The sequence below is a fragment of the Apus apus genome, chromosome 5 (assembly GCF_020740795.1).
Source record: "Apus apus isolate bApuApu2 chromosome 5, bApuApu2.pri.cur, whole genome shotgun sequence".
Taxonomy (NCBI): domain Eukaryota; kingdom Metazoa; phylum Chordata; class Aves; order Apodiformes; family Apodidae; genus Apus; species Apus apus.
This window is the reverse complement of record NC_067286.1, coordinates 23236536-23257212: the sequence shown is the minus strand read 5'-3', so window position 1 is coordinate 23257212 and position 20677 is coordinate 23236536. Positions and strand designations below refer to the sequence as shown.

At 45.2% G+C, this 20677-nt stretch overlaps 1 protein-coding gene across 1 annotated transcript in view; it reads right to left on the bottom strand.

Annotated features, from left to right (window-relative positions):
* Positions 1-500: 500 nt before the first annotated feature.
* Positions 501-20677, bottom strand: part of CD82 (CD82 molecule) — a 41912-nt gene continuing 21735 nt past the window's right edge. Inside the window, exons 3-9 of the mRNA XM_051621868.1 lie at positions 17418-17490; positions 13908-14032; positions 12671-12745; positions 6896-7003; positions 4477-4665; positions 3178-3261; positions 501-2661 (exon numbers count right to left, since the gene is read on the bottom strand). Of these exons, the coding sequence (XP_051477828.1) occupies positions 2584-2661; positions 3178-3261; positions 4477-4665; positions 6896-7003; positions 12671-12745; positions 13908-14032; positions 17418-17490 (732 nt within the window). The 3' untranslated portion in view covers positions 501-2583. The remainder of the gene's footprint in view (positions 2662-3177; positions 3262-4476; positions 4666-6895; positions 7004-12670; positions 12746-13907; positions 14033-17417; positions 17491-20677) is intronic.

Below are 20677 nucleotides of genomic sequence, written 5' to 3'. Positions count from 1 at the left end.
AAATTTTTTTATAATAGCAGCTTGGAGGCAGGAGCCTTCTGAAGGCGAGTAGGAAGAGGGGAAAAAAAATTATATAGCTGAGCTAGCAAGAGCTGTATGCACTACAGGCATAGCAACAAGCTCTTATTTTGTCAGTCCCTGAGGCTTTTGACTTCATACAGTGCAGAGTGTACAGATTTGAAGTGACATCTTCAAAACCAGAAATCACTTCGCTTAGGGCACAACAGGTAATTCAAAGAAACTGCCATCCAGGCAGCTCACCTTAGGACAGACATACTTCATAAAACAAGTTTCCTGGAGAATATAGCCTAGGAAATTGGGACCTCCCTCTGCTGGGCAGTATCTTCACAGTCTGCACTGACCTCACACATGGGCCTCAGAACAGCTTTTGACAGGCCCTTTGCTACCTTGAACAAACAAGGTCAATTATTTGCAAGTAAGCAGAGAGGTTGGAGAGGAGCAAGGAGAAACCACTGCAATACAAAAGACATAGGCAGAGATACATTTTTTAGCAAAGTCTTTATTACAGAAATATTCACCCTCTAGACTTTTGTATCTGTACATGCATTCCTTCCAGTAGGAAGGTGTTGCTAAAAACAGGCAAAAAAAAAAAAAAAAAGGAAATCCAGCATGGTCTCCTTTATACTTACTGCTCAGCATTGGTATCTGTAACTGAACAAGAATCTTACAAATAAGAACACATTAGAGAACAGACTTTGTGCTACAAAAGCTACCAAGCTTCACTGCTAAGAAGAGTGCCTTCCACTGTAGCAAAGGTTAGCTTGAAGGATCTATGCAGGAGGGGGCAGGTGTCTCAAAATAGCAAAGCCTTATCAGACCTTCAAAGAAACTAGTTGCCCAGTCACTCTACTCTCCCCAGTCACTGCTGTGTCCAGAGATAAGGACAGAGCAGGCACCCACTGCTGGGACCCTGATTCCCTGCAGGAGCCTTTCTTCCCAGAAGGAAAACTGAGTAGGTAGTGAAGCCGTTCCCCTGAACTGCTGCTAAATTTAATCCTACCAACCCCACCCCTAACAAGAGACCATCCTGGAACCACCTCTGTAAGGCAAAGGCTCTCTCACCAAGTACTTTGTATCAGGTATCAAGCAAGGACCATCGACTTCACTCTCTCTCATGCAGTTTTCTGCTGTCAGGGTGACTGCAGGCACATGCAACTGCAGGAAATCTGTTGTGCCCAAGTCACCTCTAAGACTGAGGATTTGCACCCAGCTCCCTTATTTAAGAAGCTGGGGCAGCTTTTCACATACATTTCCTACTTTCTTCTCCTCTACACCACTCCTCATTGCTGGCCACTGGACAGTGAACAGCCCAGCCATTAAGTACAGAAACCACCAGCCTGCATGACTGCAGAACCAACTACTTTATCTGCTGCACTGCTTACACTTGAGACAGAACTCAGGATGCAGCCATGGCTCCAGATTGCAGTGGAGTTAGGAGACTGGACAACTGAAATAAAAGCAACTTATTCTTGCATCCAAACTACAAAACCCAAATCAGGCACTGGTAGCAGTGATATATCCAATATACAGCATCAGCAATCCAGTCAGATCCCTCCATATTCATAATTAAAAACCACAACTAACAAATTTTATGTTCATAAAGGGGGCAGGGGAAGAACCAAGTTAATCATAACCTCCATAAAAGTTGGCAACCCAAGAATGCAACCAGCAGTGCCAGCCTGGGGCTGAGTTCACACTATACAGCAGTCTCTGAAGTGCCTCCAAGCTGACAAGAGCCAGCAGAGCAGTGCTAGGGGGAGAGGAGAAGGTAAAGAGGCAAGTGGGAGAAACATTTATGTGTCAAATCCAGAACCCCAGGGAAGTACCCATTCCAGAAGCAGTTGAGCAGCACCACCACAATCTGCCAGACCACACTAGGAACAGTTATGCTTGGCTCCCTCCCAGTGGCTTCTGATGTTCAAAGGGAAGCGCTCCACTGAAGGCAAGGCATAGCTGACTCCAGAAGCAGGAGAAGCAAGTACGAGGGTCGCACTCAGTATTTCAGAAGAGATCCTAGGAACCAAATCAGTTTAATTGCAAGGGAGGAGAAGGCCTGCAAAGCATGGCTAGTAACCACCACAAGTCAGTGAAGTAGGTGAAGCTACCAAAGCACTGGAATCTCAACAGCAACCCTGGCTCATGGGACCAAGATGGGACTTCTGGGGGCAAGGGGAAAGATATACGGGAGAAGAACAAGGGGAGGGAGGTTTTATTGTATGTTAGGCCCAGTGGGTTGTAGAATGGAAATATGAATAATATTGTTTAACATGGAGCAGGCAGCAAAAGCATTGTCCCCTCAGGTTAACTTGTGTCTCATGCGATACGAGACAGTTAAGTTCTGCTTCTTGAAGGAGAAATAGTCCAGAGGCAGGATACAGGTGGCCCGAGGGCCCTATTGCCAGAAGATCAGGCTGTACTGCAGCTCTAACAGGTCTTAGCAAAGTGGTATCAGAAATGGGATGTCACAGGAATAATGGTCAATGGTTGGACAGTCTGGGTATGAGGCAGGAATGTTCTGTTTGCTTCTTTCTCTGTGATGCCATAGCTCTGGAGTCAGTCAACTCAAGACTTGGGCACTTTGGTGTAGTCTTCACTGTGTATGTTCTTGCAGAGCGAAATGGACAGTATCATTCCCAGCAGCTGGAATATGTAAGAAAGAATGGGAAGGAAATCAGCAACCACAGAGATAACAAGGTGGGAAGAAAGGGTGGTACAGGGAGCAGAATACAGTGGTCTCCTTTTAATGACAACCATGCAGCTGAACAGATCTGGTCCCCAATCCAAGAAAAATGCCATAACTGGGATGACAAAACTATTTTGCTGGAAAAAGATGTGCCTTCATCTGGCACTTGTGTTACAGGCTTAAGGCAAAAAGTGGCATCTCACTAGTGGGATGTTGCTTGTCTTATGCTTCCTGGCTACACATGCAGTGAATTGCCAAGTGTCAGACAGAGCAGCAGGAATAATAAGTAGGCAGAGCTTTGTTAAATTTTTAATCCAACCAATGAATGCAGCAGTTTGAAGCTCCAGGTAGACACAACCAAGATCTAGAACTGCACTGCCATTAAACCAGGTCTCTTACTTGAATAAATAGCTTTGCCTTTAAACAAGCGTGCATGGTAAGTCATTGTAGGTTTACATCAAGGAGTGACATACCTCTACAACAGCAACGCCAGTGCAGACCCCAAGAATGACACCAAGGTTGTCCTTCAGCCACTTCTCTACACCATCCATGCATCCCTACGGAGAAAACATGCTCACATGGGAAAGAAGCACATATCTAAGTATCTTGTGCTGGTTTGGTTTGGCAGGATTTTTGGTAGTGGGGAAAGGCCCCAGGGGTGGCTCCAGTAAGAAGCTGAGAAGCTCCTCCTGCTCCAAACCCAGCCAAGGAACCATTAGAGAGACAGTAGATGCGCCTCTGCGATTCACATATGAAAGAACTGATGTAACATCTGAGCAGAAAAGCACTTAAGGGAGAAGAGCTGAGCTGGCGAGGTGAAAGGCAGTGCTGGGGGGAAGATCCCGACGGTTGCTGAGGAACAAGGGGAAGAAGGTGTCCAAGCAGAAGTTTCCCTGCAACCTACAGTGAGATGGCAGGCTTTCCCCTTGCACTCATAGAGGAATATTGAGGAACACTCCCTGAAAGTGCCAGGAGGGGTGAACTTGGCCAGTGGACTTGGATTTTGTGGCCAGAGGACTCTGATTACACAGCTGTGGAAGACCCCAGCGCCAGGGAGGTGACTGTTCCCTAAACAGCCCATGACTCTGTGGGAAGCCCAGGCTGGAGCAGCTCCAGACCTTGTGGGAAGGACTCATGAAGGACCCTCTGGGGAAGCAGGAGAGGACTGTAAGGAATCGTTCTTGAGGAGGAAGGAGCAGCAGGAACCACCAGCCTGTGAACTGACTCTAAACCCCATCCCCTGTCCCCCTGTGCTACTGGGGGGAAGGAGGAGAGAAACCAGGCTCAAAGTGATTTGGGCCCAGGAAGAAGGGAGGGTTGGGGGTAACATATACAAGCCCTGCTCTGTGTGTTGTCTGTGTCCTGTGTGTGCTTGATTAGTGTGAAATTATTATTTCTCCCCAAGTTGAGTCTGTTTTGCCTGGGACCTTAATGGGTGAAGAACGTCCTTGTCCTTTATCTCAACCCATGAGTTTCCCATTGGCCTCTGTCCTCCTCATCCAAGTGTGTGGGTGTCTGGGGGGGGAAGTTGAGTGAGCTGCCATGTGGCTGTTTCTTTGTTGTCTTGCATGCAGAGATTATCCCAGTTAGATGCTACACAAAGCCTTGCAGTAGCTTTAGCAGAAAAGGGCGAGATTCCTGTCCCCTCTTACCCCAACTTCCACAGGTATTCAGGCAATACTGACAGGAAAAAAAAAGTGCTCTAAAAATTTCCAGAGGAGAAAAGACAAGGCAACTTCAGTGGAGGATTCACAGAGCCCAGACATACTCACCTGCTCATGAACAGGCCAGTCATCAGATGTCACAGTGCTATTAAGGACATCCAGATTACAGAAGCCGCTGTCTCCCTGCAAGTCCTTGGAACTATTGGAGCAGGAGCAAGGATATGCAGTCATGCTTTGGTTGATAAGAATCTCATTATTTTCCCAGTCCTTTGCTGCAATCCAGCCACAGCAAGCGATCTAATAAGCAGAGAGATACCATCACAGTCTTACACTTTACACTAGTAACATACTGCATATGGAAACAAACAGCAAGTGGAGGTAGCAGTACACAGGAGCTCTCCATGTAATGACAGTCAGGCCATACTGTTCACATGATTTAGTTACATTAGAACATCATCCTGCTTACCAGGTGATAATCTATGCATAGGGCCATCCAGAAGGCAAGGGCATGATTTCCTACCAAAGAATCACTCTGTTAGCAATACAAGAGTAAGGTCACTTCTTACAGACTTTGAACACAGTAAACTGTAATATGCACAGGTCATCCATAAAGTTCTAGCACAACAGTCATACTAGAATAAGAATCCTTCACAAGCTTTACTGCAGGAGGTCTAGATACTTACTCAGATTTCAGCAGGCCATAAAGCCTGACATCACTTCTACAGAGTAATTTTTGATTAGTTTTTGCAGACTAAATACGAGCAAGCCTCATCTCCAGATGACAATACTAAACAGAAGTAAAAATATAAGCCAGGTGTTTTTGGGGGGAGGCAGCTGGAGGAGTGCAACTGTCCAGTGTGACATATTTGAATTTTTTTTTTTTTTCAGTCCCTCCAGCTCATCATCAGCAGGTTGATTTGGTGAGGGAGAAGCAAGGCAGGCAAGAAATGAATATGTTGACAAGACATCACGTGTATTCCAAGACATCTCAAAAGGAGCACTACCTATTGTTCCACTAGCAATGCCCTTTCCATAGGTCTAAATGCTAAGACTTTATTTTTGAGTAGCACACATTTTTTGCACAGATGAGAAGCATTTTCTGGCTCCCAGGTACCACTGATGTCAGCTGTGTCCCCCGGGGGACACCAGCAGCCACCGCACGATGGCGTCGCCACGCTGCTGAGCTCTGCCTGGCTGCAGCCGGGACTGACTGGAGAATGGGATGAGGAAAATTTTCCATCCGAAGAAACATTGACATTCTTACACAGCCACGTGATAGAACTGCAGTTGCTGGAGGGGAAAGCACACCGGGAAGTCCAGCAAAGACTGAGATTGTATCTTATGAACCCCAGTGCTTGCATGGTAGTACAGAGAAGCAAGGTAATCAAACTTGAGGTGGAAGCTTAGTGAAAAACCCCTCTGCTCAGAAAAAAAAACAGAAGTAACTTTTCAGTCTGACGTAGCAGACATGAGAGCAGAGGTACAAACAGCTGAATACACACTAGGACAAGCATTTGGTTTCCAAACAAGTATTGAAAATCCAGCCTCCCAAAGGAACTGCCTCTGCCTCACAGAGGTTTGAACTGTCCAAAGACTGGTTTCTACCAGTCCAAAGACTGGTCTACAGAACAGCCATCCCCTGTTTCAAGTGTATGAGAGGAAGACTCCTAAGACTCAACTTCTCCACCTCCACAAAACCTTCTTCTCTTTCTAAATAAAAGAAGGGCTCAGGCAGGATCCTCTCTCCACAGTAGACTCAGCCTTCTCTTGAGTCCACTAGCAACAGTGCTGATAAACAAATCATTCTCACTCCACAAGGAGAAATATTGCAGGTCAGTGTTTTGCAGACCAAAAAACAGACAGAAGAAAAATGCTATTATTTGTACTTACTACTTATCAGCCCCATGCTGGGCATATATTTAACCACAACAGCCAGTCAGCTCCTCAAGCTTGTGGCTTGGCATTAAACTATCATGACTCCAGTGTGCTTAAACACTGACCTAGTTGCTCAAGTGTTGACCCTGATGGTAACACAGAAACCACGGGCAGTTGGATGTCTCCCAGAGACACTGACACTTGCAGAAGAGCCATCACAATAAGCAAGCAAAATGCACCACGTAGTAAGACACGCAGTACTGCTGACTTGCCTGGCACTAAGCCAGGGACTTTACTTGCTACAAGAATAGTATGTTGTGTGGCTTTCTCACAGGCTAGCATTCTGGAGGCCCTGCAAAGAGAAGTGTTGAGGTGCCATTTGATAGGCCAGATACGTTAGACTATGCAGCCAATACTTCCTAGTCCTAAACAACCATCATGCAGGAACAGTTCAGGGTCTTAATAGCAAGCAAGGCAATTTTCTAGTATGCACGCATCAAACTTCAAAGGCAACTCTGCAGATCAGTCAGACCAATGTGCTCCAATACTACCTCATGCAATATTTGTTTCCCAGTCTTCAGCCTACTTCTAAAAACCATTTACTGCACTGACAAGTAGCATCATCTGCCTCTCGCTACCCACCATAACTTACCTGTGTCTGCACATAGTCCCATGCATCTTGTAAGTTCCTCTTATCATCATCCAAAGGGTCATAATTTTCAATCAGACTTTCAACAATGTGGGACAACTCTTGTTTCAGCTGGCAAGGAAAAAAAGCAGATCAGTCAATTCCTTGTAACCTTTACTTCGGGGCTTGGGGTATGTAACACCCCTCTCTATCACCTGTGTTTGTCCTGCTGTGGATCCACTTCCCTTACAGCAGAAAGAACCATGAGCTCACCATCGTTATGGGTAAGAAAACATTTTGCTTTGCTCTAGCTCCAGTTAATTAGGTTAGAGCAAAAACAAGAAATTGAAACAAGCACTGAAAAAAAAAAAAAAAGTGGAAATGGGTAGTAGCTTCTGGTTAGCCCTTTTCCAAAAGACCTCAAGGAAACAGTAATGAGTGCTCAGGCTATCACTCTCTCACAACATAGGTATTTTTAAGTTGTAGAAAAGAGACTGATAGAAATACATTAAAAACACTGGGAAATGAGCATTCAATTGGCACATAAAGCAATGCTTAAAAGAAAAAAAACAAAACAACCCAGTAGTAACAATTTCCCAAAAGTGACCTTGAAATACCTTACTCTGTATTCTTATCTATGTTTTTGAAAAGAGGCAATAAATATGATCAACAGGATGAAATGCAGAATGGGTTTACCAAGAGAAAAATCCCACTATGATGACCAAGTGGCATTTCTTGCTAAGAAAACTTTTTTACAGGCAGAAGTGAACTGTACAAATCCATCCTAGCTTTCAACATTGCATGGCCTCCTGCTACATAACAGGGAAGTTATTCTAGAGAAAATTAGTTAATTCTAGGCCCCCATTTCCTCCACCAATCAGTTTCTTCTCAAGCTTATTAAGCAGATTGGAGACTGCTACTCAGGTTCTTCAGAAGCTGAAGCTTGGATTAAATTCCTTTGCTTATTAAGTACAGCATTATGCTTGTTACAGTGTTGATGGGAAGCACACTTGATGCACAGAGATGTTCGGATATCAGACCAAACAATCATGTACCCCCCTTAAGACCAGAAAGGGAAATAAATTTAACTAATAAGAAAGCAAAGTTGTGAAATCCTGGGCAAATAAGTGTTACAATGTATGGAGGACAACCAGATATCTACCACAGAAAAATAGGACACTTGGTGGCCAGAAAGCAAACAAATAAACCCTATAGGATCCAGTGGTCCAGAGTCAGAGAACAGAAACAGTCTTAGTACGTATCAGGAAAATCTTTACAGGAGAGACAGGAAAATAGTAAAACTTGTGTGCAAAGCACAACCTGTATCCCTTTAGAAGCGTTATATGCAGCTTCAGTCACTCAAAAATGCTTACTGCAAAAAGCAGCAAGTACAGACAAGGTGATACATACACCCTCAGTCTAGAGGGAAGGCATGACAGAAGCTTTCCTATGAAATGCAACAGCCAAAGCCCTGGTACTTCCCAGCACAGAGACAGGCTACAAACCTGATGAGCAATAAGGAAATAGAAATGGGTATGGTTATCCTGCTAAGACCCAGGCTGAACTACTCCTGCCTGCCCCAGACAAGATTGAGGTGAAAGATAAGTGCAAGCTGAAAGACAACACTGCCTTAAGTGCTCACAGCTAACTTATTTCTAACCTTACGCTGCAAGACTCTGGTCCAGCATCTCAGTCACTGCAGCTCATCACATCTCAGGGAAGGAAAGAGTCACTCTGCTCCTGTATGCAAGCTGGGTTTTCCGAGTACAGCTGGTGGAAACTTCCCTTTTCACAAGGCATTGGTCTGCCTCTCCCCAGACTCCTACAACTCCTGCTTCTATATTAAGACAGTAAATACTACAACTAAACTGCTCATTACCAGTCTTATCACAAAGGTCAGGTGTATCAAATCATCCCTTCACCCCAGTTCCTCATCCAGAGAGTGTTACTAGACTGCTTAGGGGACAAGATTTACATCAGCCTGAGGAGTAGGATGCTCCCATCCCATGCATTACCTTGTCTGTGGTGCTACAGCATATTTCAGATCAGCAGAAGCTGGTTTTCCCTTTCCTTCTACTGTTAAGCATTGCAAATGACCATGGCAAACCAGGGGGCACCCAGCAAGAGGAAGCAGTGCTTACTGTTAGAGAGAAGCTTCTCTACATCAGCAGCTACTCTTCCTAGGAAAAACGCATCTCAGGTCACCAGAATCAGCTATGTCAAGCCAAACAGATGGGAGCTGCATGATCTGTCTTCTCATGATGCCTAGCTTTTTGCCTTTTAATTTACTTCACTTCCCTTTTTCCTCCCCTTCAAATCAAGGCAACCTGACCTGGTTTTACTAAGGAGATTTGCCTTGGCTGCTGCCATAAGCCTTATCAGTTACTGAACCTCCGAGTTCCCTCACCCCTCCCGCACACTGCTGCTCCACATGCAGAGGGAGGCAAGGGGAGCTGGGTTTGTTGTCCTATCTTGGGCCCACCTAGGCCCTTAGCTATTAGGCCAGACAGAGCCTAGTGTCACTTCTGTAAGAATCCCACGTAGTGCCTCTGCTTGTCATCCCAGGATTCTACCACAAGCAGAGAAGGGCTGAACTAGACATCCCCAATCAGAGCTGCATAGGGAAGCTATATCTCTGTTCTTCCTCTACTCTTATGCAACAACAGGCAAGAAGTCTTACAAATTGCTTTGGTTTCAAAAAGTAAGGCATTTCAGTTAAAGAAAAACTCAGGCATTCTTAGGTGTTTCAGGAAGCTATTGGAGACAGGAGGAATATCACACACGACAGCACAGCTCTGGAGCTTGCTCATAGGTTTAACTGGCAGAGCAGCCCAAAAGGGAAATACCTGCTACTGATCAGCCTTCCATGCTTGAGAGAGGAAGACTTGAAAGAGCAAGAAGCTACCAAGGCATATGAAACACTTAGGCAGGCTTTCAACATCCTTGCCATCTTCACCCATTTCAGGCCTGTCAGGACTCAGTGCTGTGTGAGGCATGATTGTGCCAAAAAATGGTTACTCTTGATTTCTGGGCTCCTGCTGCTTCCCCGCTCTAGCTATCCTGGTGTCAGAGGGCACAACCCCACCACCTCACAGCAGGAGCATTCAAAGCCTATGCACCAAAGCCACGGACCAGTGCCATAACACAGCAGGGCTCACAGTCTCCCTTTCCCATGGGCTTAGCAAAGAGGGAGCTAGGGACAGCTGAGCACCAGAGGCAAGAGCATAGATCTTTGATTCCAGTCTCAGTCACAGAACGAATCACGTAGGCTTCTTCCACTGTCAGACATCGTCAGTCATCTATCCTGTCCTTCTATGCAACACTTGGGCTAGATCCTTCCCCCAGCATTTATTAGCATCTAGCCTGCACATGAAAATAGGCCCTTAGGAGAGGGGCTCTCACCTGCTCAGTCAGTTCAGATTCTCAGAAGCATAGCCCATAGCCCCGGGCAAGTGGCTGCAGCAATCACACAGCCTGTTTGCTGCAAACAATAGCTACAAAGTAGGGTAAGTCCCGAACACCACTGCTCTCCTTCACTCAAGACGTTTTAAAGCCAAGCTGCAGAAAACAGTGAACTAGGCCAATAGAGACCTTCCCCAGGCTCTTGCATGTTTTGGGACTTACGATTCACTAGAAGCAGGTGAGCAGCAGCATTCAGCTCACAAAGTAGAATGCCACTTAAAATGTTTGTGACATTACTATTCTGTTGTCTAAAAGCCCCACCACACATTTTCAGTCATCAGCTGATGTAAGGAAATGAATGTTGCATCAACATCCTCCCAGTAGGACTGGGCAATTCCAGTTTGAAGGGGCATTCCTCATGCAATGCCCATTAGGGAGGCAAAGCAGTAAGCCTTCCTGTCAGAGGCACAGCCTTTTACAGTTACTCTATTTCAGCATAATTTCATATGTCAGGGGTGAGGAAGAATCTTGACACTGAAAAGGAACAGATATTCCAACCAAAAAATAATCAAGTTCTGTACAGTATATACTAATCAAGAAAAGGGCACGTAGAGAGAAGTACAACAATCTTGATTACTTCTCCGTAGTGCAGAAATAAATATTTCAGTTACAAGAAGTGAAGGAGCAAGCATCACCTTGCTATATTTTGAATTCAAGATCCTCTCCTCCATTCTTGCTACTCCTTGTTTTATATCTGACCAAGTTCCTGAAGTCAGAAAGAAATAAATACGAAAAACACAATCGACATCTAGGGAGTGGATCTCAAGCAGCTTTCAGTTTTCTTCACCATGCTGCCCTGGGATGACGTACATCAAGTGAAGCGGAGCGAGATGCACAGCAGCCTCACTGAAGCGCAGCCACAAACCAGTCTGTGGAAGGTTTCAGCCAAGACCTTCCCAAAACAGTTTTTCTTCGTGTTCTAGGAAGATGCCTGAAGTAGAAGGTCTCTAGAAGGTATTCTCCATAAGTTTCGTTTAATGAGGACTGACCAGGAGCATCTGTTCAAAACCCAGCTTCTCCTACCATTGTGCTAAATCCATACAGGTGATCTCAGCTACACCAGCTCTAAGGGCTGTGCAAAATAACTCCCAGCACTTTTATTCTCTCCCTGGTCTGACTGGGGTTCAAATGAAAAGCTTCAGCTCAAAAGCTGGAGTTTCCTAGAGGAGAGTGACAGCTAAAGGAGAAATACCAGCAGAAGTACAGAATTTCTTGGTCCAAAAAGTTGCATTTCCCCCACCGCAGGGGAGCGCTCAGCCCCACACCTCCTCCTCTGCATTAGTCAGAACTGTTTGTTGAGACTTGGCAGCTTGTTTAAAGCTGTAGCTTTACACACCAGCTAGCTAACGTTTCAGCTTCTCCTTTAGCTCCAGCCAGCCCAGATAGCAAGCTTCACTCACACACACCACCCTTGGCAAGAAACCCAGCAAACAGCTGCCCGCAGTCCCCACTGCCACTTGTACAAAGCTCGTAACAGCTACGCCAGGGGCAGGCACCTCCACCCAGCCCCTGAACTTCACCATAACTTCCTCAACCACCTGCTTTCTGTAACCACCTAGCAGGAGGGTTGGCTTAGAAGCAAGCACAGCCGTGCAGCAGTGTGTAGACAGCTATGTGGCTCCCAGTTTAGCTGTCAAACAGCTGGAGGCCTGACAGGGCACTGCCGGGGCCAGGATGGGTTGTTGTAAGGCACTTAAGTAGCTCAAAAGTTATTCCCTCTACACTACGAAGTCTATTGGAGCTCTAGAAGCATACACCATGAGACTGCATTCCTGACAAAGTGATCCGCTTCAAAATGTTAAACCACTTGGCTTTAAGATCATACTGTAGTACAGGAACTCTCAGATACTCAAGTTTCCCCTTGGGGAAAGAGGACAGCTCTTCCAAGGGGAGTTTTACTAACAGATTCAGAAGGGCTGAAACCACAGAACAAGATGACACAACATGGGAGGCCAGTCAGAAAAACCATCACTAAGGCTGGTAACCCCTCAAGGCACCAGTGATGGCAACACTGCTACTTCATGCCCCTGCAGCAGGGTCAAGAGGAAGTGTGGTCAAAAGCCTTGCAGGAATTTATTTTCACTGTTCCCATTACCCAAAATTAAACCCTGCATATCAAACAGAGGTTCATAATCATTAAGGATGTAGCACTACTGAGACTGGCAGATAGCAGAAGAAGCAAACCATACAGCAAAGCTGCTGAGATGAAGTAGAAGAGAGGAGAATCCCAGTCATGCCTGCTACCAATATAGTCCAGTGTGGAAAAAAGAATTTCCAAGTGTCTCATGCTCCCCTAAAACAAGACCCAGGAAAATGCACACAGTAAGAAACATTTACCGTTTCTTTCTGGAAGTAGATGATCAGTCCAGCAGCAACCTGAGTTATTAGGATTACCATCAGGCAGGTGAAATACTGGAAACAAAAGAGAACAGATGACCAATTTCAGACTGTAGAAAGCTCTGTACATAACAGCACAAGTTTTATTAAGATTTCATATACAGGAGAGATCAAAACATTGAGCCAATACCTTTGCTTGCAGACAAGCTTTGCTATCAGCAATGCCCTCCCCAGTAAAATGCTTAAGCACAAGCATCTACATCAGACCATTGCACTTCAGCATTTTTCCCATCCGGGCACCAGGAAGAATTGAGGAGGAAGAGTGCTTACAAGCACCCTCTGCACGTGTCATTCCAGATAGGACTCCCTCTCCCACCCCCAGCTGCATTCCAACCTCAATCAGTTGGACTCTGCCTACCCCTAGCCTCCACAGCAAGAAAAGTCAATTTTACAAACCTAATTATTTTAAAATTAAAGTCAATTCTCTTTAAAAAATGCTACATAATTTGTCTGAGGGTCTAAATTTAAGATTCACCAACTTTTAAGGAAAGTTTGGCATCTGAGGTTACTCTTAAAAGGTGGCAGCCACTACCATTACATTAGGAGATATTCTCACAGTCAGGACACACCATGTGGCCATACTTGGTTTCTTAAACCTACATGCTCTGAATAAGCAGGAGTCGAAGTAGCAGGCTGTGGTGCATGAAGCTAGTGTCATCCCATCCATCACAACCAGACAATTCCCTAGAGATGAACCACTTGAAGAGAGGTCCTGACATACAGGACATTCCTAGTCAAGTCTTTCTCAACTCTTGCACTTTCCACAGAAGCTGAATTTTGCAGCACAGCAGGACAGTGACACTCTTCCTCTTTCATCTCCCTGCCCTTGTGAGGTGCCCTTGCACCACTGAGAGCACAATGCTAACTGGGAAGTCAGGATAGGGGAGCAAGATACAGGGTCACCTGGGACATTTCTCCTCAGCTGGCAGTCCTAAACCCACTATTTCCAATAAAGTGTGAGTGACATCCTCTCATTTTGCATAGTTATTAACTTATAACTGCTGCCTCAGCCTGTTGACTGCTGGATAATTTAATGTGTGCAAATTAAGAATCAGATCCAAGTTGACCTAGCAGAAATACCATCCCCAGAAGACATGAGCTCCAGCTACAATACAACAGATATTTTGCAGAAGAGGTATTAAAGGGTGGATCTAAAATATAGCATGAATTCTCTCACCAGACCCAAGAGACATCGGATTTCATTGACTGCTCCAAGACAGCCCAGGAACCCCATCAGCATGGTGAGAGCCCCAACACCGATGAGGATGTACGCACCAACCTTCAGGGAGGGAGAGGACATCTCTGTAGGGGCCAGGAGAGGGAACAAAATTAGCTACTAACAAAAACTACATCTGCTGTCACTACTTAGAGAACTGCCTCCATATCTGCTTATAATAGTTTGTCTTCCACAAAGGGACTGCACAGAGGCTGTTGAACATGGGGACTGAAGGCTGCTTCTGGGTGTCTTCTGATGAAGGAATACTTTCAAAGCCAACCTGCACATCTCCATATTTCAGAACCTGGAACACTCCAAACAAACAAATCTTGCTTGGAGAAAGGAACCTGCTTACTGGATTTTTAACTCCCTCATGAATGCACTCTTGAGTGAGAGTGCATGTACTATGTTCTATTCCACGACTATTTGCTTCAATTCCCTTTGCTATCTTCAGGGAAGCTGTTTGTCAAGTCCTAAAAAACAACCCTTTTTTGATTTGGCTTTTCACTTTCATGCACTATTCCTTGTTTTAGCCATTCTGTTCTTACTTATGCACTTGCAGTCAACACTGGGACACACAAACTCCGTGGAGTGAAACATGACAAGAGCTACAGCAACCATTGATCATAGATGATGTGACAGGTTACTTGACAAGTCAGTGTTGAGTGGTTTGTGGCCAGGCACTCGCTGCTGGCTGTTGCAGCACTTGTGGACAACCCCCTCCAAAGAGATGTTATTCCAGGATCAAAACAGACATATCCAGATCAGCTGTTTTCTATATCCTTCTAGCTATCTCCTGCTATTGTGTCTGGAATGACTGTGCTCTTGAACGCTCAGCAGTTTTTAAACAAGTTTAAGTAGCATTATATCAGACACACTGCTGCTCTCAGTCCTCTCTCCTCAAAATTTAGTTCTGTGAGCAACAGAAGAAACAAGCTTTATGTTTGGCTTGATCACATGATTAGTCTTGTAGAACAGGACCTGAGGGAGCAAGCATTATGGTATAAAAGTTGGAGGTAGTCTAGAAATAGTAATTAGAAACCTCATTTATCATTAAGAGACATTCTTAAACCTGCGAATGCATAGTGTAAGGGAATTCTGGATGTCCAGTGATTAGCCAAAATAAATGTTCCTAGAGCTCAGCACTTCAGTTTCCTGCACAGAAGTCCCAGAAGGCAAGCTTTCTTTGAGCTCCCCCTGAAATAGGTTAAGAGAGAGTAACAAAATCCAGACAAAAACTCTCCTTAAAACATACCCCACCCCCACTCCTCGTATCTGGTACAAGTCACCAGCTTCCAAGCTTTTTCCCTAGAACATGACAGAGGAAAAAGACCCATTATCAAACAATGAAGCAGAGCTATTTGCCACACAGGTCACTTCAGACACTTCAGCCTTGATTCAGTTCCAGACCAGACTTACGCCACAAAAAACAGGATCCTGTTTCTCCTTCCTCACCAGTCCTGAACTCTTGCTGCACAGTTCAGTGCTAATACTGCAAACCATTTACTGAAGCAGCAGTCTTACAGGAGTGGCCTTCAGAAGACGACACTATTCTGTCCCTCCAGATCTGCTCAGCCATCATTCAACTGTTCACATGTCCAGGTTGCAGCACCCCCACGGTGGTAGAAAGCAGTTGCTTAGTCAGCTTCTCATAAGAAAAAGGTATTTCAAACTCAAAAGACCTTCACAGAAGTGCTTTTGAGCACTGTTAGGAGACAGTGGCAGGGGCACAGAAGCAGTGCTTGCACTTCTCATCTGCAACGTGTCTTGTCTTGCACGAGAAGGCTCTGCGGGCAAGATGACTCCTGTTCTGTTTGTTGCCATTCCGTGTTTTCCCCTGCGCTGGGCAGGCAGCCAAGCAAGCACAACAGGCTCCTTTGGCAGAGCTGGAGCGCCCTGCTGTGCCGGGCTCCCCCCTGAAGCCAGGGTTACTAAAGCAGAGGGAGAGAAGGGCAAGGCATGGGAAAGGAAGTGAGGGGGCTGGGTGAAAAGAGCTGATACTGGAAATCTCCAGGAAGGAAGCTAAATCCTTAAATGCTCTGTTAGCAGAGATTCTGGGTAAAATGGGAAGAAGCAGAGCCAAGCTCAGGGACTTTGTACCTCCACAAGTGGCAGTAACACCCACCAGCCCGGGGGAACAGCTGCTGGCCCACTGGTACCAAACACACTTGAGACCATGAGGGACGCTGCAAGTAGCCAGGCCCAGATAATCTCCTTTTTGGCTGCCAATAAAGTGCATTTTTGCTCATACCCCCATGTTATTAACCAACACCCCTTGTTGTGCTTCTTGCTGTTCTAATACTGCAGCAGCAAGCAAGATGCCATAGCACAAGAGAACAAGCAGCAGTGTCTGTGTGTATGGCATTAGTGGGGTTGTTGTCTCCAGCCAATACCTGCTAAAGCCAGGCTAGAGTGTTCAGAAGAACTTGGGAGATAAAGCCCTTTGCAGGATCAAGGTAATTGGGAACTGGGCTACGAATGCCATTACAACTGCTCATGCCCTGGGGCTGCAAGCAGTATGCAGGCAGCCCTCCTGCAGGATCTGACACTGGTGCCAGAGTCAGCACTACTGGAGGTAGTGGCAGTGGGTACCCAGACTTGCCAAGCAGAAAAGCTGTTTGAAGCCTCCTCTAGAAAAAGGGACAAAGGAAGCCGAGTTCACGAAAAGTAGAGCTGAGCTACTGACTTGGCAACAGTCCCCTTACAGCCCTGTGAAGCCCAGGCTCTGCTGAGGCAGTTCAGTCTTTTTTGGTTGTTGCAGAAAGCAGACCTGTTAAGATTCAAATCAATGCCCTTGGCTGACTTAAAAGGGAAGGAAACTAGTCGCTCACACATGCAGCAACACAAAAAAACACCTCTGATGTCTTCTGAAGTGTGCATAACCAAGTATGTTTTATAAGTGAGAGGACTAAAGACTTCGCAGACCCACACCTACCATCCTCTCATCAGATCTACATCCTCTACTGGAGGAACAATCAGTCATAACTGGCTGTTTTCGATGTACATGAAGTATCAATAAAACCATGTATTTATTTTCTTTAGCATTTAAACTAGACAAATTGAAATAGATCACTACAGAAAGCAGTGGGAGCATAGGGAACTCAGACAGCAAAAGTACATTAAAGCACTGGGGGTCTTCAGACACAATGGCAATATGAAAGCTGTTGTGGAAACACAGAGCATGTGGTGAAAAATAGGATTAAATACTAGTCCTTATGTTTAAGTATTTAAAGTATTGAATGAGGAGGCAACACTCTCACTCATTCTGACCCTTGTGTTGCAATCCACAAGACTAGGAGGAATGCTGTGTCTCCAGAGCTGCTCCCTTTCACCCTGTCCCTGATAAAGAGTCCCACCAGGTCACAGACCATGCATTAAGTACTGCCATCCTGAGACTATATTATGGTCAAACACAGCCCTGAAGTAGAGTCAATTCAGAAAGAGAAAAAAGGTAAAGAAACATCATCTTACGTAGAACTGCAATGAAACTGGTTTTGTCAGCCAGAATCCATATTCCAAAACCCAGGATCACAGCACCCAGGATCTGAAAGAGTAAGAACAAAACACATAACTGGCTTATAAATTTAGACAAATAAGAAGAGGCAGTCACCATTCTCTATAATTCCAGAGTAAAAACATCCATTCTTCTGCTGTTCCTACCCATTTTCCCCATGGTAGTCCTCCCAAAGTAAACAGGATTAGCATGACTCCAGGAAGAGCACCTCAGCCAACTGCACAGGAGCCCCAGGTTCTGCTGGGCAGTCCTTCACATGTATTTTAGTAGTACTTGATGTTGCATGTGAGGACCATTCAAAACAGTGTGAGGAAGAGACCTCCTGCTGCTAGAACCTTGCAGTCAGAAGCAAAAGGTAAGTGCACTGTTTCTTTGAAGAACTGAGAAAGAACAAACACATCTAATGTATGATCTTTAAGATTTTTTTCATAGAGAAATCCCTCACCCCATGGGACCAGGCTAGGACGCAGCTGCCAAAAGATTAGATAACTGGCAGCTGGAACCTTCCCAGGAAGGAAAATCTTTGGCTTGTCAGGCTCTCTTATAATGTTATGCTTTCAACCTACAAATGCAAAAAACCTAATAGCATTCACTTTGCATACAGGTTTCCTAGAGTGAAGTGCTTTGCCGCTTCCAAAGCCAAGTTTAGGCAGTTTCACTTGGCAATTACTTTATGCTGGAATACCCCAGCCCCTCCAACCAACACATCTTACCACGAACACAAAGTCAAGCATTAAGAAACAGTCTCTGGCTCACTCATAACATAGTCTTAATCTAGGGCAAGGATTAATAGAGCAATATGTCCCTGTGAGGGGTCAGCTGAATCCAGACGTTGCATTGGCAAGGCAAGAGACAGTTTTCCCATCACATTTTGAAGAAGGGGAAGACGGGGGGTGGGGGTAGGGAAGCCTGCTCTGTTTTAGGTTCCAGGTATCACCGTGTTTTGTACAACAACACTGTGAGGTGTCTGCACGTAAATGACCTCAGCTTCCAAACAAGGATGAGAGCACCATTATACCCATAATGAAGTACCTACACTGAGAAGCTTGTAAGCCTGCAGGTTTGATAAGCAGCTGAAACTTGTGCCATTCAGCCCGCTAGAAGTGGCAAAGGCAGGAAACCATTTATTGTGCAATGATCTAAAACAGACTTCGAAGAAACAAGGGAAGGACAAGGAGTGCAAGTGAGAGGCTTCCAGAGGACATGAACTGCAAGCACCAGTTCTTAAACCAGCAAGATTTCAAGACAGGATGAAATGAAATACTAAATAAACCAAAAGGACTGAAGAGAGAGTGCAATTCTGTGCTTCATTAGAGAATGTCTTGGTATTTGGGAGATACAGAAAAGGCCAAACCACCACCTGAAGCAAGCTGGCAGAGAGGGTCGTACTGACAGGCATAGTCTCCACATTTTGAAAGTTTACACTATGCTTCAGGTCCTCATACAAAGCAGCTTTTCTGAGCAAAGATAAAGCAATACACTGAAATAAGCTGCTTGCGAGCTTTCCTGGCTTGGCAAAGAGCACAACATGTAGTTAGCTCTGGGGACAGGATTAGAAAGTCACCAAGCAAGTTCCCATCTGTGAAGATGGACGAAGAAGACTGACTCAGTTGCAGAAAGTATGTAGCTGTTGTATTTCAGAAAAAAAGATCAAAAGACAAGATGGCAGTAACAAGAATTCCCCCTTGCCTTATGTCCCAACATGCTGCACTGCCGCATTCAATTTGCTGATCAAACTAGAAAGGCCCCTTGAACACGCAACAGCTGTGCTGCTTAAAAAATTCCTCTCAAACTTGGTGTTGCCAAGAACTGCTGAATTTACAGTTTGAGCTGGTCTCATATTTAAACTAATGTCATAATAAAATATTTGTCTTAACAAAGATGCAAACCCGGCTGTATGTGACATCTGTCTTGGCTCACTGACCCTGAAATGTCAGTTAAGTTTTGCTGTTGCTGACAAATCACAGAACGGCTGCTGAGCTGAGTTCCTGGGAAGTTATTTGTTACGAGGCACTGAGATTATCCAAGGCCTGTTTCCACTGATCTTTGCTCTAGTCCACAACTTGCGTGTTTGCCAGAAGCTGCTGTGGAAAGCACTAAAAGAAGCGGGCAAGTAGAAAATAAAAACCAGGGAGAAAACACTGTCCTGTTAACAACAGTATATTTACCTCCTAGCTGGATAGTATCTCTGCTTAACACCTTCAGGAGTTTGCACAGCATAGCAAGACTGCTCCTGCCACTGACTTGGGCTCAGGCCTACCACAGAAGAAATCACAACTGCCTTCCATAGAGTTTAATTCCTCTGCTCCACTGCTTTAAACTCATGAAGTGGGGGACAGATGTCTCCCTTCCACCCTGGGGGTGGAAATTTCACCCTCAATTTCAGCAAGACAAGGTTCCACACCCAAGCCAAAAGGATGCAGCTCCCTTAAGGCAGGGTCAGCAGTTTGCCACAGCAGAGCCCAGCGGAGAGGGACATGGAAGAACTAAATCGTGATAAAGCTGACTCACTTTTCTGGAAAGATCAGCTTGAGGTTTGCAGCTTTCCTCCCCCAGCACTGCCTTCTTTCACACTCAAATTGTGTGAGGTAACATTGAGCCTGGCACAGGGGCCAACAGATAGGCTTAAACTCCAGGCTTTGTTTTAGGTAGTAGCCTTCTGCTCCATTTACAGAAGGACTAGGAAGTACAACAGACAGTTACATATTCTAAACAAATAGTTTCCAGAGTGCTGAACTTGTATCACAAAACTGGTTTCCCTTTAAGGAGAAGTATCTGCTGTGGCCTGTGTCTGTTACTCAAGAAGGTAGAGCTATGTTAAGTTTTGATTAGAGAAATTAAGCTTATACTCCAAGCTTATGGTTTTGGGATCTTTTGTATCAAGAAGTCCAAATAACTTTCCTTCAACCAAAGCAAGCCAAACCCTTCCTGAAGTAAGAGTTCCAGACTGCAAAATACCACTGAGTCCCCAAACTGCTTCACCTATAGCAAGGGACCTCCTCACAGACTTCAAGCTGTAAAGAAGTTCTATTTCTATGACTGACTACCTTCCAAGAGAGCCTCTAGCATGTCTCTAAAGGCTTAATTCATCAGCTCCAAGCAAAGCTTCAGAGAGGACTGGCCTGCACAGGGTGCGATCACAGAGGCTCAGCTCAATGTCCAGAGAAGACAGAGCTCCATTGCTGGCATTAATGCTCACATTTATGCAAAACAAATC